Source organism: Onychomys torridus, chromosome 19 (genome assembly GCF_903995425.1).
Source record: "Onychomys torridus chromosome 19, mOncTor1.1, whole genome shotgun sequence".
Lineage (NCBI taxonomy): Eukaryota > Metazoa > Chordata > Mammalia > Rodentia > Cricetidae > Onychomys > Onychomys torridus.
In genome coordinates, this window is record NC_050461.1 from 31405464 (window position 1) to 31432002 (window position 26539).

Consider the following 26539-nt stretch of genomic DNA (forward strand, 5'->3'; position numbering starts at 1 on the left):
TGGTGGAATGTAATCCCCCGTGCACAGGAAATGTAATTACATTGAAACTCAATGCAGGGTACATGTCATTTCTTCCAAGAAGATAGGTTCTAGAGGTACATTGCCTGTACTAGCTTAAGGGCCTAAAGGTCTGGCCTGGTCTTAGTCCTATAAACAGCACAGAAATCATTTGGGCTATTAGCCACCTTTGGTCCTGGTCGTGGGAGTTTGGAGGAGCCTCTGTTTATAAGGGTCATTTAGAGTATTAGCCACCTCCGCCTGGTTGGAAGAGCTTGATATGGCCTGTCCCAACAGATAATGCAGATCACCAGATTGTTAATCACTCCCAATTCTCTTCTCAGCTTTCTGGATGGAAGAACAGGTTTTTTGATTTTCCCCTTGGAAAGACAATCCTATATGCTTAACATTCCTGGTTTCTCTGGAGATTCCTTGGCTCAAGGACCTTTGTGCTATGCTCCCAACAATGCACATGGTATATAGACACACACACACACACACACACACACACACACACACACACACACACACATGCAAAACTCTGATACATATAAAATAAGTAAACTTAAAAAATAGTTATGTTTAAAATAAAAGAATGTATAAAAGCACTTATGAAGGGCTGGAGAGATGGCTCAGAGGTTAAGAGCACTGGCTGCTCTTCCAGAGGACCTAGGTTAAATTCCCAGCAACCACATGGCCGCTCACAACTAACTGTCTGTGACTCCAGTTCCAGGGCATCTGACACCCTCACACCAATGCACATAAAATAAAGTTAAATAATAATAAAAAAAAAAACACTTATGAAAAGGAGCACTTCACTGGTTCAACTGAAAACTCTGTGTAGAACATAGGAAAAAATCTCATACTGTTCCTAAGGTACTTGGGTATCCCCAAGTTTCCTCCAAATCCTGGTATGGCTAGTCTCCTTGGAGAGACAGGACTCCCTGGTTACCCACACCTCCCCTGAAAGGTGTCAGAGACAGGGGTGTATGGCAGTCCCTGAAAAGAGCTACACAGGTGGTGCCACCTGATACCTGTCCTGCAAAGGAGAGGTCTGGGGACACTACTCAGAAAAGATGGCAGAGACAGTGCAGGCTGAGTCAGCAGAGGGGATGGAAGAGTGTAGAGTCCACACCCGTGACAACTCTATGTACACCTAGCAATTGCTCCAGTGGTTCCCTGGGTGCCTTGCTGGTTTCATGGATATAAAGATGGTATTTTGAATTTGCCTGCAATCCCATCATACTGCAGGCAGAAACGGGATGGCCAGCCTGGCCTACATTGTGAGTTCCCGGGGGCTACCTAGCAAGATCCTGCCTCAGAAAACATTTCATTTCCAGGTAAAAATCTTGTCTATCGGTAGTGAATGACAATGACATTGTACATATGTGTGCCTGTGTAGGTAGTAGAATGAGTGAGTCTGAGTATTTAACAAATGCACTACACCTTACCTCACATACTTGTCATTTTTTGACTGAGAACTTTTATAACCTATTCCTTTAGCAGTTTTCAAGTACAACAGCTTTGCTTTCTGAGATTTCATTTGTGGACTGTCAACAATAATAAATACAATAATAAACAGAGCCAGGCAGTGGTGGCACATGCCTTTAATGCCAGCAGAGGCAGGTGAATCACTGAGTTCCAGGCAAGAGTGGTCCAAGGATGGCCAGGGCTACACAGAGAAAACCCTGTCTCAAAAAACAAAAATAAGAATAATAATTATATAAATAAATAGAAAGTTCTAGAAACAAAGAATTTCTAAGTTTTAAATAATTTTAATTATAGTAGTTCTAATTGTTATATACTTTTATTATTATTGCTAATCTATTTTTACAAATTATTTCTTTAATGTGTATGTGGTGTTTGGCTTGTGTGTGTATGTCTGTGTCATGTGGCTGCTGTATGTTCCTGGTGCTGTGGAGACCAGAAGAGGATGTTCTATCCTGGGACCGGTGTTACAGATGGTTGTGACACACCATGTGGGTGCTGAGACTTGAACCCTGGTCCTCTGCAAGAGCAGCCAGTACTCTTAACCACTGAGCCATCACTCCAGCCCCCATATTATCAGTCTCTTAACTGTATCTAATTTCAAATTAAACTTTATCATAGGCATGTGTGCATACATAAAAACATAGTATAAGGGGGGGCATGGTGTTCTCTCTGGTTCCAGGTACAGGTGCCAGTCTTGCAGCATGTGGGACACAGAGAAGGTAGGACTTACTGCATGACATATCACTCTCTCTGTCACCACGATGGAAAGCGGACCTCTTCAGGTTCTCGGACTTAGGGTTTTAATGAGAGGAGTGACATGCACATGACTGTTAGCGTATAACAGCAGGCAGAAACTGGAGAGTGGATAGAAGAATGAGCAACAGGGGCTCCTGACACCACCACCACCCGGCGCACACCTGTAATCCCAGCACTCAGGAGGCAGAGGCAGGTGGATCTCTGTGAGTTCAAAGCCAGCCTGCTCTACAAAACGAGTTCCCAGACAGCCTACAAAGCTACAGAGAAACCCTGTCTTGAAAAACCAAAACAAAAAACAAAAACAAAACAAAAACAAAACAAAACAAAACAAAAAGAAGAGTATTCTTAAATAGAAATACTCAATCTAAATTATAGGCCTAATATGATCAACCTTAGGGATTTCTTTTCAATTCCAGTTTTAAATAGCCTGTCTTAGCTGTCTTTTCCCATTTTATAGTGTAATAAACAATTAATAATTAATTTTTTTCTTCTGCTGCATGAGAATTTGACCTGTTTCTTTTCTTTTTTAAATTAAACGTATTTATCTTATATATATGACTGTTTTGCCTGCATGTATGTATGCAAACCACATGCGTGACTGGTGCCTGAGGAGGTCAGAAGAGGGTGTTGGATCCCCTGAAAACGGAGTTATAGATGGTTGTGAGTCACCATGTGAGTCCTGGGAATTGAACCTAGGACTTAATCACTGAGCCATCTCTCCAGGACTGTTGCTGACTACTTCTTAATTCTCAGTCCAATATCCATCCTGTCAGGACACCGCCTAGGATGCTAAACCAAGGAAAAAGCGGTTCCTTACACATGCAGAGAAGATCAGCACCACTTTGTGGTTCACTGTGGTATTCCCTCTCTTTGGCTCTGTTCTGTGGCTCTGCTACAATGTTAATGAACCCTACTAAAATAAAATGCTTACAATGACCATAACCCTGGTGGTAATTTTTATCTGAACAAAGGGAACCACTAATGAATCATAAGTACATACCTAATGGGTACACAGTGTTCTGTGCTCCCTGCCCTGGTTGATTCTTACCAGCATGTAGCACCCTGGTAAAATTATACATGCACTGTCACAGAGAAGGTTGATTTTTATGGGATTGGAAGCTTTGAACTCAGATTAATTCTCATCACTTCTACCAGAGACCTGTATCCTTGTAACTGTTATCGCTACATGGACATGTGGAAGGCCCACTGGGAACAAAGAACTGGCCTTGGCCCTCCTTTATTGAATGTTTTTTTTGACAGAATGACATATTGTCTCACTCTGTGTCCCAGATGGCCTGGAATTCTCTGTGTGCACAAAGCTGTCCTGGAGTAGAGGGTGGTAGAGGCAGAGAATTTCAGTGAGCTCAAGGCCAGCCTGGTCTACATAGTGAGTTCCAGGATAGCCAGGGCTGTTGTGGAATATTCCTTTACACTGTGTAGAGATTTGTCACTGTGGTTGGTTTAGTAAAAAGCAGCACAGCCAATAGGTAGGCTGGATTTCCAGACACAGAGGACACTGGGAAAAAGAAGGACAGAGATGCAGAGCACACAGGATAGTCAATATGGAAGTGAGATAATACGGTCATGAGACAAAGGATAAATTAATAGAAATGGGTTAATTTAAGTATAAGAGCTAGTTAGAAACAAGCCTAAGATATTGGCTGAGCTTTCATAATTAACAAGAAGTCTGTGTTGTTTTTTGTGAGCTGGAGGCCCAAAGAAAAGTCTGTCTACACAGAGTTTTGTAGAGAGACATTATAAGAAAGAAAGAAAGGAAGGAAGGAAGACAGGAAGGAAGGAAGGAAGGAAGGAAGGAAGGAAGGAAGGAAGGAAGGAAGAGAGAAAGAAAGAGAAAAAAAGAAAGAAAACAAAGGTGACCTAGAACTTGTGGGAATTTTCCCTTGTTTTTTCAGCCTTGCAGACAAACTGTGTTGCTCACAGAATTTTGGTGAAAATTTAGTTCAGCCTCGTAAGCCAAAATAAAGTATTTGTTTCTCCTGAACCTGGAAACGTTTGTGGTATGCTTTTTTATTTTATTTAAGAGAGGGCCTCATGCATCCCAGGCTGGCCTTAAACTCACTACATAGCCGAGGATGATTTAAAGGCATGCACCACCATGTTCTGCTTATGTGAAGTGGAGGTCAAACCTAGGGCTTCAGGAATGCTAGAAAAGAATTCTACTGATGGAGCTACATTCCTAATCCTTTGTAAACAAAAATCATCATAAACTAGTTACCCATATTTTAGGAAAAAGAACCAGCTTTTGAGGGTACTACAAAGAGGTGTTACACAATATATATGGTAAGTGTATTGATTACAAAGACATAAAAGTAAAGTTAAAATTCTAGAATGAGTGTTAAGTTTGAACTTACCATAACTGGGCAAAATACATAGGTTGAGTGGTATCATCAGTAGAACTATGCACCCCAGAAGAATAAAAGGCACCTCATAGCCAAAGGACTGATACAAAAAGCCACCTAAAGGGGGACCTACTATAAGCCCCAGTCCAGAAAAAACCTCAAGGCTTCCCTAAAAGTGAAAAAACAAAACAAAAGAAGATTTAATGTATTATAGTTGAAGAATTATGAACATCAGGCATAATGGCACACATCTTTAATTTTAGCACTTGGGAAGAAGAGGCAGGTAGATCTCTGTGAGTTCCATGCCATCCAGGGTGACATCTTGTCTCAAAATGCCTGGTACTGTAAAGCTAGCCTACCTGTGACTGGTGAGACCATGGATAGTAGAGGAGACCCTACTAACTGCCATTTTCCCAAACAAGTACAATTAGTAACCACAGTCAAAACATGTATCCTTAGATCCACAGGTAAGTGTAGCTCCCACCCTTTTACCACATTCAAAGTATGTATCCTTAGATCCACAGGTAAGCGTAGATCCCACCCCTTACCAAAGAAGCTTCTTTCTGCAGCTGCTGGAGACCATCACAGAAATCTACAGCTGGTCATGATGCAAAGCAAAACCTACCTCGGGTGCCAACTGATGCACCTGCATCACAAGCCCTATAACTGCCAGGGAACACCAAGGAATTAGGGGCAGAAAGACTGCAGGAGCCAGAGGCCCAGGATGTCTGCTGCAAGATAGTGTCCTCTACACATGACAGGGAAGCTGCATCCACAAAATCTCGACAATACAGTCACCAAAACAAGACGAGCAATGACTATACCGTCTGTCATGCCACACGGATGAGGATATTTTCCAAAGCCTTATCCCCACTTGAAGAGCTATAAGCAAACAATGGCTCCTGAGAAAGCGAGAATCAGTTTTCTCCAGGGGGGAGCTTCCTCTTAGATAGACTAGCCAACCTCAAGTGGTTAGATCCGAACACTGAACACATATACATATAAGTGACACCAAATGGACTCAGATGATTGATGCATACACACACACACAGAAACACACATACACACTCAGAGTAATTTAAGAGGGCAGCGGGGTGGAAATTATAAAAATATTGGACTCATGTATGAAATTCTCAAAAAGTTAAATAAAAAATGAATTATGAGAGTACTACTTAAAAAAAGATTGTTTCACAATTCACACACACACACACACACACACACGTTTGTTTATACATTGACATGGTAGCACTGTTTGCAATGTCAAGCTAGGCATGGTGACAGACACCTACAATCCTAACACCCAGGAGAAGGAGATGCAGGAAGCAAGACCAGGAGTTCAAGGTCAACTTTTGAAAGTTCCAGTCCGCTTGAGCTATGAGAGACCCTGTTCTAAACAAACAAACAAACTAACTAACAAACAAAAAAGATGCAGATGATTTACATACTCACTAACAATTTAGATAAAGTAGGGTACATCTATACAGTGGAATTGCATATAGCCAGTGAAGAATGAACAAGAATGTTTCTTATAAATAGATACAGAAGACCTGGAGAGTGAACTTGTCAGTATAATCAACCATTTGTTAAATGGTGTGAAGAGTATGCTATCACACAAGTAAATAAAGGAGAGAATCATGCTGCCACTCCATATGCGTATGTATGCACATGTGTGCACACGTAGATATGTAATATTGGGAAGAAGCCTGAGATGTTGGCTGCCCTCTTGGAGCAGCTAGGGTACTGGGTACCTGGACAGATGTGTAGATAAGTCTGAAAAGCAATGGTATACATCAAAAATTTACTACATTCTATATTCCATGTTATTACTTTTTGATTTTATTCTGCATAAAATTAACTGAAGATAAACAAGGTGGTCCTAAGGAAAAGAATCTTACTGTTAAGGAAATTATATTTTAAATCTTTAAATACACCCATGGCTTACAATCTTACTGTCTTAAGATCTACAGAGGACACAGAGCCATCATGATTAATTAATGTATGGGATGTGTTGGCTTCAGCTGCAACTTTATGTAGAAGATGAAGAGGGAAAGTCTACTTTCTCCTGCCTGATCTCAAACACCAGTGGATGACTGCCACCATCATAGGAATTTCCTGAACCACACTGTCCAGGGTATTCTACAGAACACCAGCTCTTTAAAAGGGCAACAAGTTGTATATAGAAAAAAGCTGGCCCATGCAGTAAAGTCAAAATTAGATGGCACTCCTCAGACAAGACACAAGTGCTTTTCAAGACGACCTCTGAGACAAATCTGGGAAAAGTGGAGGAAAGATGCTAATGAGGGAACCATCTATCATGAGGGGAAACTTCTAGAGTAGAGGAAAGACATGAGCAATTCAGCCAGGTCCTATTCACAGGATCACAGCAAAATTCTACTCGGAAGAGTGAAAAGTGATTTTTAAAAAATCGAGAGATGGCTCAGTAGTTAAGAGCACTCGATCTTCCACAGAGGACCTGGGCTTTGTACAGCACCTGTATGATGGTGGCTTAAAACCACCATAACTCCAGTTCCAGGTGATCTGATCCCCTCTTCTGAATTCTGTAGGCCCTGGGCACATATGTGGCTATATATATACACACACACACACACACACACACACATATATATCATACACATAAAAAATAAAACAAATCTTTAAAAATTATTTTAAGTGTGATTTAAAAAAAATGGTTGGGATCATGTCTATTCATCAAGGTGCCCATGCAGAGACAGAAAGAGCACCTAAGAGACATTCAAGGTCTCTGCTTTTTTGTTTTTTTCTTTGGATAAGGGTCTTACTGTGTAGTAGTGGCTGACCTGGCATTGTGTGTGGACCAGTCTGACCTCAGACTCACAGAAATGCACCTGCCTCTGCCTCCTGAGTGCTGGGATTAAAGCCATGAGCCACCATTAAAAGCTTCACCTTCTTTTTAAACCCTCTCCCCCTGGGGTAGAGTTGTCACAGATAGTTGCTGTGTGATATTTTGATTGTATTCTGACAATAAAGTTTGCTTTGAATCAGAGGGTTGAGCTAGCTACTAGCTGATCCAAATTAACCATAGAGGTTTGGAGGACTGAGGACAGATGAGAGACAGGAATTAGCAGGGCGGGATTTAGAGAGGGACTAGGTCTTTTGTATGGAGGAATGAAGGAGATAAGAGGTCACTGGTCTCTTCGCCACCACTTCTCTGATCATTCAGGTTCTTACCCTGATATCTGACTCCCAAGGTTTATTGATAAACAACAATTAAACATTTCAGACAGTCGTCATTTCTTTGTTTTTGTTTTTCAGACAGTGACTCACTGTGTCTCCCATGCCCGCCTCAAACTTTGATGCTGCAGCCTTCATAGTGGGTTACAGGTATGTGTCACCACACCCAGCAATGATGTGCTTTTTATTTTCTCACTTTACTGCAGGAAATCGAAATCACAACAAAAGGGGGAACAATGCACAAGAGAGCTGGGGAAAGCATGAAAGAACAGATCCAGGAATGTTTGGGCCACATCAGAAGGAAAATAGGAAAAAGTTCTAATTACATACCAGCACAGTAGCCACATTATTGGGGAAGGCCTTTGCGAGGATAGAGGATGATGCTGTTATGGCTGCACCAAAGCCTATGGCATCTACTATTCTCACCAGAAAACACATGACAATAAATATGGGTCCGTCCGGAAGCTGGTCCAAGACACTGGAAACAAACACACTTGTCAAGTGTCAAACTGGTTTGGATTTTTTTTTTTCTTTTCTTTTCAGCACTGAGGACTAAACCCAGGACCTTGTGCTTGCTAGGCAAGTGCTCTACCACTGAGCTAAATCCCCAACCCTTGTTTGGATTTTTTAATTCACTCTATTTCTGGAAAATAGCCATACTATCCAAAGATATTAGATAAAGACACTCTAGAAATCTTTTAAAGAGTTGGGTTTAACATTTTCTATAGGGAATTGCTGTTTTTAATTTTTGTTATAATTCAAGTCATAACGACAGCTTAGCTATCCCCTTCTGTTGTTATAACTGATTTCTGAGATGATAATACTAAGGAGGCCTCTTTGGAATATAGTGGTCCCCTGAACCCAAAGAATACTGTGATAGTAGAATCTACCAAAGGTATCTTAATCAGAAGATGCTCAAGTCCTTGACATAAAACATGTTGTCTGCTGTAACTGATGCTCATCTTACCAAACGCAACTCTATTTTTAATTATTTACTTCTTTATTATGATGCTGTGTTGAACCCAAGGCTTCACCCATGGTAGTAGGCAAGTACTCTGGTGCAATGCTATGCTTACAGCCCATAAGCTATTTTCTGGATACTTTTGATACCTGGTACAATGTAAATGCTATGTAAACAGTAAACAGTTGTTACACTGCTATTAGGGAATAGTGAGATGAAAGAGCCAGGCCATGCCTTTAATCTCAGCATCAGAGGCAGAGGCAGGTAGATTTCTATGAGTTCAAGGCCAGCCAGATCTACAGAGCAAGTTCCAGGCCACTCATGGCTCCATAGCGATACCCTGTCTCAAAAACAACAATAGAAAAGGAGGGTTCTAGGAGCTTGTCTAGGAACATTGCACCAGAAGAGGAGAGAAAAACAGGAAGCTAAGAACGATTCGTGATCATGCTGTTTCAGCACCTGTGGCCAGGTGTCTTTGAGTTGATCCTGTAAGAAATAGATTGTCTTTTCTGTTTAAGCAAAGAGTTTCTATGACTCAGAAGACTATTATGTTCCCATTATGAGCATCCACAGGAATCATGGTGGATGTATTTGGGAGCCACAGTTCTGTTTTCTCTATTGCTGTTTTGAGATAGGGTCTTCCTGCATAGTCCAGGCTGACCTCCAACTAAAGGTCCTCCTCCATTGCCTCCCAATGCCAGGATTACAAATGGGGAGCACCATGTCTGGATCAGCAGGCTGTTTAGTAGGTGGTCTTGGAGAACTCTCTTAAGACCAATGATGTTTCTGTTTGCTGTTCACCACCTCCCTCCATGATTAGTCACATGTCATTCATCTGACAATATAGGAGTGATCGATACTGATGGGTTTAAAGAGCCATCAATTGCTATGCGGTATTGGCCCATGCCATTAATCTCAGCACTCAGGAGGAAGAGGCAGATGGATCTCTGTGAGTCTGACACCAGCCTGGTCTACACAAAGAATCTCTCTCTCTCTCTCTCTCTCTCTCTCTCTCTCTCTCTCTCTCTCTCTCTCTCTAATACTTATTTATTATGTATACAGCACGTCTGCCTGCAGGCCAGAAGAGGGAACCAGATTTTATAGACGGTTGTGAGCCACCATATCGTTGCTGGGAATTGAACTCAGGACTTCTGGAAGAGCAGCCAGTGCTCCTAACCACTGAGCCATCTCTCCAGCCCTAAAAGACTTAAGTCTTTTTTTCTTCTTTTTTTGGGGGGTGGGTGGGTGGGGTGGGGTGCGGGGTGTTTTGAGACAGGGTTTCTCTGTAGCTTTGTGCCTTTCCTGGATCTTGCTCTGTAGACCAAGCTGGCCTCGAACTCACAAAGATCCACTTGCCTCTGCCTCCTGAGTGCTGGGATTAAAGACATGCAACACCACCGCCCAGCTGAAACCCTGTCTCTAAAAACAAATATCAACAAAGAAGAGCCATTAATGGGTTAGTGACATGGCTCAGTGGGTAAGGGGCTTGCAGCATATACTTGGCAACCTGAGTTCAATACCTGGAATCCATGTAACAGTGGAGGAAAATGTTGCCACTGCACTGTCCTCTGTCCTCCACATGGACAGCACCCCATCATACACATACAATAACAAGACAATTTTAAGAAAAACTTCAAAGCCAATAGACTATGATATCCGTCCATGTTTCCAAACACATTAGAAAGCTACTTACCCAAAAAGAATTGTAACTCCTCCTGAGATAAACATTCCTGCAATAAACATGAATTTGGCTCCAATTTGTACAAGCTATAATAAAAGTCAAAGGAGAGTAATAAATGGATAGCTTCAACATGTCTACATTCACATAAACAAATCCACTGTATCAGAATATACACAATTGCAGGAAAGAATATATGGTTAATATCATATTAAAATAATTATTTAAAAGAACTGTGATACAGTTTATAAGCATGGAAGGGACTAACTAATCAACCACGATGATAGAGCTGTGGCATAATTTATAAAAATGGAATGGTATCATTTCCATGTCCATAGACATTCTAGATTAGTAAGTTATAGTAATCCACCACATGATTTTTGAAAATTAAAATATGCATATGAGCACCAATACTTACATATTTTCCAAACACTAAAGATGCCAACAACTCAAATAAAGCATAGCATCCAAAGATCATCCCAATCATGGTGTTGCTGGCCCCCTTCTTTTCTGCCTTAGAAGAAGAAGAAATGGGAACAAAATTGGAAAGACAAAACAGCACTGGTGGGAAGACAAAAGAAAGTCAGAACATCACCTTGTGACTTCCATGTATGTATAGTAATTTCCACGATTTGGGGAGCACTGCAACATCCATATAATAGACATTATTTTTCTAAAATTAACTTACCCAGTAGCAGATTCCTTGTAACATTTTTATACATACATAATCTTGATTGGTCCTGTTCTTACCCTACCTCCCTGCTCAAACCTTTCCATTATTAGTATTTAAAATTTTTATTTTAAAATTTAGTATTTAAAAAACAGGGTAAGGAAAGACTGCAAAGTAGATGGTAAAATCTAGACACTGAAGTGAAATAATTCACTTAGTATACATATAAATAATTCCCTTTATCTGGATAAAAGTCAGTATTACAGAATTAAAAAAAAAAACAAAAAACACAAAATACTTCGGATGAGGAAATCTGGACTCTGTGTCTCAGTCACAGGGCTCAGGAAATAGTTGATGTAGACAGACTTCCTTTTTAATAGCACTTCTAGTTACGGAAATGCCCTCCACCAAAAACAGAAACAAAACAAATCACGTGCCAGTTGTCAGTTTAAGAAGAAAATATACAAATCCAAAAAATAAAAAATTAAAAAAAACCTCAAGGAGAGGAAATGCCATGAACTGGCAAGTAGATCATGTGAAGGCCCAACCACTCTGCTCCATGGCTTCTGCCAGGCTTACTCTGGGAAGAGCTTTCCTTCCTTCCAATGAGCAGTGCAGACAAAGGATGCTCTCCACCATCCACATTGTTCAGACACCCGAGGGTATTTCACTCTCCACATGCTGGAATTATTAATGTTTATAGCCTGTCCCACTAGGGACCTCTGAACTTTGCTACAGATGATAGAGCACTTATTCTGAATCTACTTTTGTGTGTGTGCCTGAGTGTAAGTATGTGCACCCACATGTGTGCAGGAGTTTATGGAGGCATGGATTCCCCTGGGACTGGAGTTTCAGGCAGTTGTGATCCACTGTTGGGAACTGAACTCATGTCCTTTGCAAGAGTAGCGAGTGTTCTGAACCACCGAGCCATCTCTCCAGACCCTAAAACCCCTTTTTCAAACTGTGCAAGTATGGCTGCCCTTTGAGCCCCAGTAAGGCAGATGCCAGAAACAGAGCTCTATGCTGCCGCCTCTAGCATCCTGAGAAGTTCTTTTCAGAGACCTCTACTCAGCCGAAGTTGAAATTCTTTTTATTTTATTATTTTTTATGGTTCCTTGAGGCAGGGTTTAATGTAGCCCAGGTGGGTCTAAGACTTGCTATGGAGATGAGGCTGGTTTTGACTTCCTCCTGATCCTCCTGCCTCTGTCTCCTACGTGCTGAGATTACAGGCATGCACAATCACACTTGTTTATGTGATGCTAGGGATCAAAGACAGGGCTTTATGTGTGCTAGACAAACACTCTGACAACTGAGCTGTGTCCCCAGCTTGTAGCCAATACTCTTTACTTCACTACAGAGAAAGAATTTCAAGACAAGTCAATATGGACCAACACTGAAGCCTCTTATGAGGTACAGATGGAGTTTATTATATTTTAAATAGATTTAAGCATAGGCATTGGAGAGAGAAAAAAGTATTAGGGCTTAGGGATAGAGAGGCACTTATGAAATAGTAGTACACAACCAAGTGAAGGTGTGTGCTTCTCAAGAGAGGCGCACTCTACTGTCTTCACAATAGCCAGGAAAATATTCCCTTAATTTCCCCTATCTTGCCTCACATTGGGCTATTATTATATCCATTTAAGGGTTAAAATATGCATTTAGCTGAGCATGTGTTGCACACCTTTAATTCTATCTCTTGAAAGGCTGAGGCAGAGTGATCTCTGTGAGTCTGAGTCCAGTCTGGTGTACTAGGCCATCCAGACTACATAGTGAGACCCTGCATCCAAAAAAAAGGAACAATTTTTAAGGAACTTAAAACAACATATGCAATTTAGGTGTGGGATGGTCTTTCTGTATGCTATGAATATGTGTTGCTATGACTGGTTAATAAAGAAGCTGCTCTGGCCAATGGCGGGTCAGGCTATAGCCAAGCAGGAAATGAAAGACAGAGACAGGAAGAAGAAAGGCAGAGGAGGGAAGGAGACCAGCCTCAAGTCCAAGGAGCAACTTGCCATCAGACCGTAACACTACGGCCACACAACAATATATAGTTTAATAAAATGGGTCAATTTAAGATGATAGAGCTAACTAGCAAGAGACTTAAGCCACAGTTTGTAATTAACATAAGCCTCCGAGTGATTATTTTATAAGCGTATGTGGGACCACTGGGCAGAGTGGGACTAGAGAAATCTTCCGGCTACACAACTTGGTATGAGGTAGAGCGTCAAGCCTGACGCTCACAAGGCTGTCCTGTCCTCTGACAGTCAACAGTCACCTTTGACACACCTTCTTTGCTGTGACAGGCTGTGTGTTACCGTGAATATTTATGGTCAGAAGAATGGTTTCGATGCATCCTTTCACCAGAGCGTCAAACAACTTCACACAGATGCACATACCTGAAAACACTTCAGAATGCATCATTGGATAAGCAGTTAAGAGCAAATGTTGCTCTCCCATGGCTCACAAACATCCATAATTTCAGTCCCAGGGAACCTACCTTCTTCTGACCTCTGAGGGTATGGCATGTATGAGGTACACACACACACACACACACACACACACACACACACGCACACGCACACGCACACACACAAAATAAAATAAATCATTAAAAATTAGTATACACATACACACACACACGCACACGCACACGCACACGCACACGCACACGCACACACACAAAATAAAATAAATCATTAAAAATTAGTATATACATACACACACACACACACACATTTTAAAACTGTATTCTCTACAATTGCATTTCTTTTCCTTTTTCCCTCTAACTACAGGTTGCATGTCTGTGCATGTGAGTACACAAGCATGCAACTGTACAGGTGCATTCAAACAGGAGCACACACAAGGAGGCCAGAGCAGGACCTTGCTGTCTTGTGGTACTGCTCTCCTCATTGCCTGCAGACAGGGTCTCTCCCTGAACCAGCTTTGCATCCCGCTAAACTAGGCTGATTAGTGAGTCCTTGAGATCTCCCTGTCTCTGCCCCCTAGTCACGTACAGCTAAGCCTGGCTTTTTATGTGGGCGCTGGAGAATTAAACTCAGGTTCTCATGCTTGCAGAGCATGTTCTTACCTACTGAGTCATCTCAGCCCCTCCAGCCACGATTTTAAGAAAAACAACTCCTCCATCCCTTCCCATGTAAGCTATTTGAGAGTTACAAGCCGGGAACTGGGACACATAATAAATTATATGAATGCATCTTATTGTAATGTTGTAAAATACATATTTTTTAAAAGATATTGTTATTACATTTACTCATTGTGTGTTTGTGTGTGTGTTGGGGGGCACGCATGTACCATGGCACACATGTGGAAGTCAGCAGACAACTCGTGGAGTCAGTTCTCCCTCTACCATATGAGTTCAGGGGGTCGAACTCAGTGCTTTTACCCACTGAGCCATCTTACCAGCCCGTATGTGTGTGTGCCTGTGAGAGAGAAAGAGAGAGACAGACAGAGATAGAGACAGAGAGAGAGAGAGACAGACAGAGAGAGAGACAGAGAGAGAGAGAGAGACAGACAGAGATAGAGACAGAGAGAGACAGAGACAGAGACAGAGAGAGAGAGAGACAGAGACAGAGAAAGAGAAGAATCAGTTCCTGGCTTGTAACTCACCTAGCTTGTCTGACAGGTTACAAGATCTTTCTCATTCCAGATGGGTTCTATCTCATATCCTGAGGGGAGAAATATTATGAAGAGAACAAAAGAACCTGGACTGTCAGGCCTGACCAAATCTCTATACCCAGTCTTTAAATGATCATGTCCACAAAACCCCGAAGGCACAGGGCTCATAGACTGTCTACAGAGCTGAAAATGTGGATGTTGCTAATGGGCATTGACACATCACCCCGTGCATTGCTTTATGCCTATTCTGTGTAGTGAACCCATACCCTTTGGTGTTTCTCTGAGTCTTGTGGCCAATTAAGCGAATCAATCGAATCCGAGGAGCGGTATGTATGAACCCTAACTTGTAGCCAGTCACAAGCTCCAGGTTAGACAACATGGGATCTGCAACTGGGATTTGAAGACAGAGGACAGTCCTGGGACTGAGAAATCTCCAGAAGACAGAGTCACAGTTGTCCTGGATCAGAGGACACCACCGTGTCTGCTGCTGAAGAGTTACTTGCTTGCTGGACAAAAAGGAGACATCACTATGCCTTTTGAGGCCACAAAGGTAATCTGTGTTGTGAAAACACAGCAGGAGAAACTGGATTTCTGTTTGTCTCTCCCTCCTGTGCTGGCTACTTTTATACCAGCTCGACATAAGCTAGAGTCAACTGGAGAGGAGGGAGTCTCAGTTGAAAAAAAAAAAAAAGTCTTCATAAGACCCAGCTGTAAGTCATTTTCTAAATTAGTGATTGATGGGGCAGGGCCCAGTCCATGGTGGGTGAGGCCACCCCTAGTAGGTTCTATAAGAAAGCAGGCCAAGCAAGCCATGAAGAGCAAGCCAGCAAGTAGCACCCCTCCACGGCCTCTGCATCAGCTCCTAGCCCCAGGTTTCTGCCCTGTTTTCTCTCCCGACTTCCTTCAGTGATAAACAGTGATATGCAAGTGTAAGCCAAACCTTTTCTTCCCTAACTTGCTTTTGGGTCATGGTGTTTTATTATAGCAGCAGAAACCCTAATCAAGACACCTTCTGTAACCTTAAAGCAGTGTTTCTCAACCTGTGGGTCACAACCCCTTTGGAGGCATGGCATACCGGATATCTCTTACATCAGTATTTACATTATGATTACAGTTATGAAGTAGCAATGAAAATAATTTGATGGTCACCACAACATGAGGAACTCTATTAAAGGGTTATAGCATTAGGGAGTTTGAGAACCACTGCTCTAGAGGCTCCCATCACCGTGTTCTCACAAAACCAAAGTCTAACCCAACACTGATGCTCTCCCAGTGACCAAGTCCTGGGGATCCATCCCAGTGTTCTTGCATTCCAGCCGGAGCTTGCCCCTCAGAGCCTCAGCTTTCTATCAAGGTCTCACTGTGCCCTAAGTATAAGCCCCAGTGAGCTATCTCCTGTTCCATAAGAACATGCCTTTCACTCTGCTCTTCCCCTGACCTCATCTGCAATGATGCCCTCCTCTCTAATTACCGCAGAAGCTACCATTTTTCACGCCACACTTCACTTGACCTGAAAGTCTCAGGACCACACCTTTCTGCTTGGCTTGATTCTGCCCAATGATAGTGAAGCATCCTTCCCTCTTCAGTATCATCACTCCTGGCCATCTATACCTTAAGGGATACCCAAAGCCTGTATCAATTCTCCTCCTCCTCTCCATCCTTTTCTCATATATTTGGTTCATAATGAACAAGAAAGTTCCTGACTTTTCTTTGCAGATGTTCAACTCCATGAACCCAGAGGAGGAACTTGACCCTCCGGTGCAATTGGACTAACTAGGAAAGCCCTTCTCATCTGAGACTGGTATCTTAAAGCAACACAATGGGACCCTCGCTACTCTCTCTCCCTATGGGATTGTTGTAGGCACCAAGTGGATGAATGGGTGGCAACATGTGTTGGAGACCAGTGAGTGTTGTATGGGTACGGAACCACATCATTTTCTTAGTAGAAAAGTCTTTCTGGTCGCACACCATATGACGGACTACATGCTGTCGAGGCAGTTTGAGAACTGAGAAGTTGTCAGTGCGCTGTGAACCTGAAACTTTGGCAAAATACACAAAATAAACATTTGGACATATTGTCTGAACTTTCCCTTCAATCCATCTTATATGCATGGACTCTATACTCCAGCCACCAGCTACAGTTCCTAACACCATGTAAATGGCAAAGCTTAGAGGGAGCCTGGCAACGTTAATCAGAATCCTTCCTTTGTGTAAATATTACTACTGGAGTGCATAATAAATTCAGAATGAATATCCTGGACTACCCCATCTTCAGAGACAGAGTCTCACTATATGACCATGGCTGCTTGGAACTCACGTATAGACCAGGCTGGACTCAAAACTACTAGAATATGCTACTTGCCCATGCTTTCTAAGTACTCTGATTAAAGGTATGAGCTACAAACTTGCTACAAACACCCTGATTCTAAAATATATATTAATCCCAATACCAGAAGACAGAATTATAGCCTCTTGGCAGCTTCGGCATCTTAGTCATTTGGTGAATCTCCTTTTTCAGTTATAGGCGCCAAGTAAAGATTAATCGAAGTACATGGTAAAATAAATAACACTTAGGAAGTCAAGTATATTTTCAGAGAATTATCCAGCAAGAGGATGTTCTCTTTTTTCTGATATTAAACACTAAGAAATATTCTCTTGGTGGGGGAGGAGGGCTGGGGAGATGAGTCTAGGCAATGTGCCTGTTGTCTAACCAGGAAGAACTGAGCTGGATCCCCAGAACTCACATACAAATGCTTGTTGGCACACATCTGTAATACTAGCCCCAGGGAGGAGGAGGCAAGAGGATCCCAGGGGCTTGCTGGCTAGCCAGTCTAGCTGAACTGGTATACACCAAGGAAGTAAGAGACCATGTCATGATGAAGATGTCTGACATTGACCTCTGGCCTCTGTGGACAAATGGACTAATGCCCCCTCCCCACATACACACAGTGTACACACCATCATACAAAACACACAAATATTATCTATACTGTAGGCACATTTTTATATTTTATTTTGAGACATTTTAAATATGTGTGTATGTGTATGTGTTTGCATGGACATATTTTCATGTGAAAACTGATGTCCACAGAGGCCAGAGACACCAGAGTCCTCTGGAGCTAGAGTTGAATGGTTATGAACTTCTTGGTGTGGGGGCTGGGAACTTAATTCAGGTCACTGGAAAAGCAGAACACGATCTTGACTGCTGAGCACCCCCACTGCCCCCCATATTCTCACATTATTTATCATCTAAAATTACACAACTGAAAAGCTTTCTAAAGATTAGTCTATATAGATACAAAATGTATTACCTCCTTGGGGAAAAATGGTCCAAGGATGGAAAAGGCCATCATGCAACCCAAGTTTAAGGAAGCTGCCGACACCAGTACACAAAGCTGTTCTCTTGAAAGTCTCCTGGATGTCTCTCCTGGACTTCCTCCAGAGCCATCACCTTGAATGCAAACATATTGCTATTACAGGGGTGTAAGTAGGATTCTGGGTAAAACACACAAATGACATTTTACTGTGGCATTAAAAGACTCTGAAAAACACTTGTTGAGCTAAAAGGCTATTCTAAATATAGCTGTTGAAAGCTGTTATGACCCAACACAAAACAATCCTGGAAGATCACGGCAAATTTGAAATACTGTCTTCATGCATAGACTCTTCTATCAGAATTTCAGTATAGAAAATACTAAGCCTTCTGATCTACCTTGATTTACATGAGATGGACCAACATGCCTGCTCTTTCAGGAATCCCTACTTGATGAGCTCCAGAGTGCTTTGTCAAGGGCATCAGGCTCTAAAGAAAGACATCTCATTTTCTCAAGACATCTCATTTTACATGCTGCATCGACTCAGTCAGGGCTTGAATGTTTAAATGGGTAATGCCAGGTCTTTACCAGAGTCGTGCTTGCTCACTACCAGTCATTCCATTGGTGAACTTAACATTCTGGAAACTTAAGACTCATAAATACTTAAATGAAGTCATAATCAAGTCATCTTCAATACTAATTACTAGACTTTTGAATCAATTGTTCATTAAGTATTTGTTTCCATATTTAAACTGTCAAATTACCAATCAATTGACTCAGTTTCAAATGTCCGAGCAGAGTCCTTAGCCATTTTTAAATTGAATGATTCTGAGGGGGAACAAAAGAGAAGAAAATGCATTTGATCTGCTGATTTTCCAGAGGTGGCTACTATAGGCCAAGAGGAAAAATCCTGTGCAAGTTGAGGAAGTCTTAAGAATCCTTTAAAATATGCCTGAGCTGAAGAAGGAAAATGAGAAAAAGTTGAAAGTAAGGAGAACGCCAGCAAATACCCAGAGACCAAAGAAAACAGTTTAGGCCTGATGATGTGGTGGTGTTAATTTGAAGGTATTCTGAAACCCCCTACTTAAAAAGCATAGCTCTGGGAAGTACCTATAGGCAGTCCTCAAACCAGAGAAAAGAAACGCTGGCCTGGACCCCATAGTCAGGTCAGGCCCCACCCTGGTTGAAGGGCTCAGGAAAAAAAATAAACAATAAAACAAAACTAAGCCTACTGGATCCTAGTTAAAGAGACAGGCCAGAAGCGAGCGGCAGCGCGCGGCAGCCCGGATCACAGTCACCTCCTGTCCCCGCAGGAGCCTGGGACTCCGCTGCGTCCATGAGCCGCTGCCTCGGTTCGCCGGCGACAGGGGGTCAACCGCCGCGGACTGGATGCGCAGACAGCGGACGCTCTACGGAGCCTGGACTCCACATTCCCGGTCCACAAGCGGAGATCCACGCCGGCTGGGTGAAATCCTTCCAGATCCCTGGAGCAGGGGACCCAAGGGCGCTAGGGCGGGCAGGGGCGGAGCTGGGGTCCCCGCCCATGCTGATCACTCAGCTTCTGGGATCCAAATAAAAAGGAGAAAATCAGATCTTGTGCTCTTTAGAGAAAAACTAGGCTCGTGTCTAAATCGTGGAAATGACAGTGTGTGTGTGATCGCTGAAGGACAGACACTAAAGAACCGGAAGTGAACAAAACTGTGTAACACCTGCAGAAAAAGGCTTGCAAGAAGGATAAAGAATCGCGCAGTGGTGGCGCACACTTTTGATCCCAGCACTTGGCAGAGCCAGGCGGATCTCTGTGAGTTTGAGGCCAGCCTGGTCTACAGAGCAAGATCCAGGCCAGGCACCAAAACTACACAGAAAATCCCTGTCTCGGAACTCCTCCCCACCCCCAAAAAAAGAGGCATAAGGAGCTCCAGGTAGCCTGGCTGTGGGAGCTTTCTGTGGATGCAGGAGTCTGCGTTTAAGAACTGTTTGCTCCCTTGCTGTGTCTTTTTTTCGGTGACAAGGTCCCTCTTTCTCCATCTCCACAACTTATGGGTCGTAAAGCTTGTATGAACTAGTTGCCTGGTTGTGCGTCTTAGAGATAAGAGGTGCAAGCACGTGCTCCCTGTCTCTCCACTCCAAGTATCCCAGCACAAATCTAGTTTCCACTTTGTCTTCTCCTTGTTTATTATTTGGGAAGGGCTGAAGTTTGGAAATCTGGGCCAAGGCAAAGAGTCACACTCCTGCAGTCGATGGGATTTTAATATGAATGAACCTCTTACACAGCACGCCTACTCACTAGCAGATATGACAGACATGATTAATGTGTTACTACTGTGCTACGGGTTCTACAATAAGGTCCTTGGGAAAGGACTGTACTTTGACCAAGCGAGCCTTGCATGGTTCTTGGAGGAAGGGTTATTGTGTGGGTCTGTGTGTATGCTCCAAAGGAGGCTGTTGGATCCCCTGGAGATGGAGTTAAAGATGGTCAAGAGCCACCTCACATAGGTGCTAGGAACTGAACTTGAGTCCTTTGGAAGGACAGTAAGTGCTCTTAACCACGGAGCCATTTCTCCAGTCCCGCCAACGCCATTTAAGTGTGTTCTCATTCCGACCTAACCTCTACCCACAGAAGATTTTCCTCCAATTATTTCTTTTATGATCTTTCTTCTTTCTTTTAAAAAACTCAATTTCTGTACGGATATTAATTGCAGAAGTTGGGTCATCCAAACTGGTCCTGTTATTTCTTTTTCTTTTCTTTTCCTCTCCTCTCCTCTCCTCTCCCCCCTTCCCTCCCCTCCCCTCTCCTCTCCTTCTCTCTCTCTCTCTGATTCTGTTTTAGAACTTTTCTGTTTCTTTCTTTCTTTTTTTTTTCCTGAGCTGAGGACTGAATCCAGGGCCTTGCGATTGCTAAGCAAGTGCTCTACCACTGAGCTAAATCCCCAACCCAGAACTTTTCTTAACTTTATCTTAGCAACCTTTTAACTAATTTTCTTATACCTATTGGCATCCATTTCTCTCTCTCTCTGTCTCTCTCTCTCTCTCTCTCTCTCTCTCTCTCTCCTCTCCCTCTCTCCTCTCTTTCCCTCTCACACCAGCATCCATTCTTACATACTTTGTGTGTGTGTGTGTGTGTGTGTGTGTGTGTGTGTGTGTGTGTGTGTGTGTGTGTGTTTGTGTGTATTTTTAAAATTATATCCTTGGGCCTGAAAGATGGCTGAGAAGGTCAGTGTACTTACTGTCTAGACTAAGACCCAAGTTCCATCCCTAGGATCCACATGGTAGGAGCAAACAAAATCCCCCACCTTTTCCTCTGACCTGCACGTGAGTACCTTGGCACTTGTGGCCCCTCAAATGTGTCTACCTATCACTGGGTTCTTAGGGGCTGGACCAGGCGATTCCAAGTTCTTGCTCTTTTATTTAAGCGTTAAATAAAACTCTCAGCTCAGCATCTGAGTTGACTTGGATTTTACCCACACCTCTCTTTGAGTAATGCACCTGGCATTGTTTTGGAATCTGGGACCTCCCTGTGCATTCAGCTGTACATATCCTCCTCTCTCTACAATGGGATAAGTTTCTTCTTGCTTTCCCAACCATCAGAGTTAGACATATTCTATTCTTTTGTATTCAGTTTATATAGGGGACTGATCCAGGGTGAACTAGTTCTGGATAGATACATGAGGAAAACTTGTGCCCTCAAGAGAACTTTTTAGGTGGAAATTTCCTACTTACCACTTCATGCCGTTGCATAATTGGGTGTACCTGACTGAAATATATACACAGGGCTGGAGAGATGGCTTAGCAGTTGAGAGCACTGGCTATTCTTCTAGAGGCCCTGGGCTCCAATCCTAGAACCCACATGGTGGCTTACATCTAGTTATAACTATAGCTGAAAGTTTTCTTATGTTCAGCCCGGTCCTGCAGCCACACAGACCTGAGTAAACACACAGAGACTTATATCAATTACGAATTACATGGCCAATGGCTCAGACTTCTCACTAGCTAGCTCTTACATCGTAAATTAACCCATTTCTATGAATCTGTACTTTGCCATGTGGCTTACCGGTACTTTGACGTCTTGCTTCTCATTTCAGCAGCTGGTAGCATCTCCTCTGCTCCGTCTTTCTCCTTCTTGTCTCTAGTTAGAATGTCCCGCCTAACCTTACTCTGCCCTACCATTGGCCAAACAGCTTTATATATCAACCAATCAGAGTAACTCATATTCATAGCATACAGAACGACATCACCCATCATATAACGCCAGTTCCAGGGTATCAGACCCCCTCTTCTGGTCTCTGCAGGTACTGTGTGGACATGGTACACAGACAATGCTGGCAACACATATACATATAAAATAAAATTAGATGAATTATGGGGAGGGATATATATGAAGTAGCATCATTAGTACTATCATTAGTACTATTCCTGAACTATATTTATCTAGTAATAATGGTCATGACAGTTTCCATGAAATTGTTAATTATATGGTAGTTCTTTTACTTTTAGGGTACCTCTTTACGTTTAAATGGGCTGGCAAGATGGCACAGTGGATGAAGGTGGTTGATGTTAAGCCTGATTGACAGGAGTTCAATCCCCAGGAACCACAAAGTAGGAGAAAATTCACTCCCTCAGGCTGTCCGCTGACCTGTACTCAAAACCCAAAGAACTTGTGCCCACATACATAAACACACACAATAAATAAATGTAATAAAACATTTTTAAAGAAAATTAATTATCTTATAGACAGAATAGAATTTAGAAAAATTCACCGATTATCTTGACTTTTAATGAAATCAGATAATCTATTTACATTTAGAGTTAGTACTGGCATAACAGAGCCTAAGTACACCATTTTACCATTTCTTGTGTATCATCTCTGCCTCCCAGCACTGGGATTACAAGTATGCTGCATCCCAGCTGGCTTCTTCTATGTGCAACTGAACTCAGGTCCTCATTCTTGTGTGACAGGCCCTTCACTGTCTAAGCTGTCTCCTGTTGCATAAATCCTAAATGGCCTTAAAATAAAACCCCAGAGCCAGATATGGACGTAAATGCTGAAAGATCAGAGAGACAAAGGAACAAGCCACAGCCACTTCTCACCTCCCCAACTCCATGAATCCTCTGTCTGAATGTACTTGAGTCCTCAGCTGGAAGGCCTAATTCTTGTCTCCTCCCACTTTGTATTCCTTTCTCGACCCAGCCATATCACTTCCTGTCTCAACCTTCCTAGTGCTGGGATTAAAGGTATGTGATCCCAAGTACTAGAATTAAAGGTGTGTTCCACCACTGCCTGGCTGTTTCTCTTTGAAACTGGATTAATCTTATGTAGTCCAGGGTGGATTTGAACTCACAGAGATCCAGAAGGATCTCTGCATCCCAAGTGCTGGGACTGAAGGTGTGTGCCACTACAGCCTGACCTCTGTGGCTAACTCTGTGGCTGGCTCTGTCCTCTGATCTTCAGGCAAGTTTTATTAGAGTACAACAAAATATTACCCGTCTCCCTAGCCAATTAACATTTTAAAACATTGTTTGGTAGGGGCAGGGATTAACTGAGCATCACAAAAGTTTTAACTTTTCTGATCTACTTAGTGGTAATATTACATCATTTCCTGAACAACCCTGTGATTTTACACATGACCCTCATTATGAATCTTGCAACTTTATGATTCATTTTACCCAGGACCCACCTCCTCTTCCTCCATCCTTTGGGCTCCAGTTGTCCTGTGTATTATACCTACCAAGACATAAAGTCCGTTATGTGATACTAAAATATTTGTCTTAAAAGATCACATTTTCTTTTATAAAACAAAAAGATAAAATCTTTTTTTTTATGTGCATCAGTGTTTTGCCTGCATGTGTGTCTATGTGAGGATGTTGGGTCCCCTGGAACTGGAGGTATAGACAGTTGTAAGCAGCCATGTGGGTACTGGGAATTGCACCTGGGTCTTCTGGAAGAGAAGCCAGTGTTTTTAATGAATGAGCTCTTTCTCCAGCCCACCTCCTGCCCTCATTTTCTTAACTGTGAGGAGAAAGAACTTTTTACTTGTACCCTCCTATTTACCATTTCCAATGCTTGTCATTCTGGAACTTTCTATCCCATGCCATTTCCCTCCAACATGAATTATTTTTCCTATGTATGAGCCATCCTATGTATGGTGAATTCTTTCTGTTTCATTTCTTTCTGGATGACTTCACTTTTGAAGAGTCTTTGTTGAGTATAGAGATACACACAGGAAGTTGTCTCTTGGCCCTTGCAAAATGTGAATCTATTGTCATTTGGTCCCTTTCATTTCTTCAAAGGAATTAATGGAATTTTTGTTTGTATTATTGGTCTCTTGTATGTAATGCATTCCTCCCACCTTGGTTTAACTGGTCTTAAAATGTTCTCTTTATCTTTGGGTTTCAATAGCTTATTTATGTGCCTAGGGGACATAAGTACAGGGTGTGTGCTTATGTGCCATAAGAACAGGGTGTGTGTTTTTATCATTCTGAGGGAATTTGTACTTCTTTAATCTGTAAACTTAAGTTCTCATCAAAGTTGGTATGCTTTTATACAATATTCATCCGTATACCGCTACCTCATTCTTTTGGCTCCTGGCCCCTCCACTACATATACCATACATTAAACCTACACTTTTATGCAGAAGTCATATGCAGAAGTCAGAACCAATCCTCTCTCCCAGTCTGCCTACTCATTCTTCTTTATTTTATTTTATTTTTTGCTTGCATCTTCATTCTTTCCCCAAATTCTATCAGCTTCTGGTCATGTTCCTCAGTATAATCAGGCAATTGTTTTGTTTGAACATTTTCAAGGTTATATGTGTCATCTGCAGGACAGGTAGGCCCACAGAACTTCCTACTAACAATTTACTGTTTTAATAATCTAAGCACCCATGAGGGATAGGGTGATAAGTTCCCACCAGATAATTATCTTAAGATTTTTTTTGAAGGCTTCCTAAAATTCTCAGGATGATTTTATGCTAGTGATCCTCAGACCTGACTGGTCATCAAAACTTTTCTGAGATATCCTGTAGCTTTCTAATATGTTATTTATTCATCTATCTGTTTATTTACATATATATTTTTTCTCCTGTTGGTCATAAACTAGTCTCACATGTGAAAAGAATTATAACTAATATAGTATGTTTTGCCCTTTCTTTCTCGCCCACCCCATCCCTCCCTTCCTCCCCCTCTCTCTCCTTCCTTCCTTCTTTCCTTCCTTCCTTCCTTTCTTTTGAGACAGGGTCTCTTTCTCTATAGCCCTGGCTGTCCCAGCACTCACTATGCAGACCAGGCTGGCCTAGAATTCATAGAATTAAAAAAAAAATCTTCTCCTGCTTTGCCTCCCAAGTGCTGGGATGAACTACACATGTCACCGCACCTAGCATTTTTCACATTTATTACAATGACCACGATTTCTTCGCCTGGCATTGAAAAGACGAAGCCTGGAGTTTACAAATACAGAGATCTTCTGCAATCTGGGCACACAAGGACGAGGCTGGCACCAGCACCAGCTAAGAGAAATCAGAACACGGATGGCAGACAGCATAGGTGTGCAGCACTTTACTAAGTTAAAACTGACTCAGCCAAAAGAATCCCTAAGGGTGCGTCATTCAGTTCCTTACTTCACTCTGTTGAAATAACTGCGGGCCGGGATTTTGTTTGTTTGAGACAGGGTCTTATGTAGCTGGATTCAAACTTGCTATGTAGCTGAGGGTTGGCCTTGCACTGCTGGTTCTCTTGCCTTTACTTCCCAGGTTCTGAGGAACACACCTGCCTCAGAAGGAAGCCCAGTTTCAGTCTAAGGCTAGTGGGGGCACAACCTGCTTTCCACGGACTCAATAATAAGTAAACTTATCAAACATTTCTGACCATTAAATCCTTTTGTTGTTTTTGACATACGGTCTCATGTAGCTCCAGCTGGCCTCAAACTTGCTATGTAGCTGAGGATGACCTTGAACTCCTAGAGGCCCTGCCTCTACATTCTGAATGCTGAGATTGCTGAGTGGGCCACCAGTCCCAGTTTTACTCAGTGCTAACCAATAGAGAGCAGGGCCTCATGCATGCTATCTATTCCAGCATTCTACCACCCAAACTATGTTCTTCCCAAACATTTCCATACAAAGTGCTGTACAAGGCAAATGAGCACTTTAAACCACTATCTCAGTCAGTTCTTACAATATTATGGCATTTGCAGCCTTTTATTTGGAATATGAATGACCTGCCAGAGGCTAGCTACAACGTGAGCTGGCATTTTAACTCATCTGAGCTGGGCCCATGGTATAACATAGTTTGGGTATGTTAGCCCAGCTTCTCTATCCAGCTCTATTTTCTTGTCCAAATCTTCATAATTTTTACTCCTTTTTTTTTTTTTGGTGTTTTTGAGGCAGGGTCTCTCTATGTGGCCCTGCCTGTCCTGGCAATCAGTGATCCACCTGTTTCAGCTTCTCAAGTGATGGGATTAAAGGTGTGCACCAC

The 26539-nt window shown here is 42.3% G+C and overlaps 1 protein-coding gene across 6 annotated transcripts in view; it reads right to left on the bottom strand.

Annotated features, from left to right (window-relative positions):
• The window catches only part of LOC118570398 (MFS-type transporter SLC18B1), a 32215-nt gene extending 12475 nt beyond the window's left edge, over positions 1–19740 (bottom strand). For 4 of the 6 annotated variants that reach the window (XM_036168847.1, XM_036168844.1, XM_036168845.1 and 1 more), the window contains exons 1-6: positions 19372–19740; positions 18071–18210; positions 10872–10967; positions 10469–10542; positions 8145–8292; positions 4617–4773 (exon numbers count right to left, since the gene is read on the bottom strand). In XM_036168847.1, coding sequence (XP_036024740.1) covers positions 4617–4773; positions 8145–8292; positions 10469–10542; positions 10872–10967; positions 18071–18210; positions 19372–19411 — 655 coding nt within the window. In that variant the 5' untranslated portion in view covers positions 19412–19740. The other 2 variants (XM_036168848.1, XM_036168849.1) reach the window with 2 other exon arrangements.
• Between the last annotated feature and the right edge of the window lie 6799 nt (positions 19741–26539).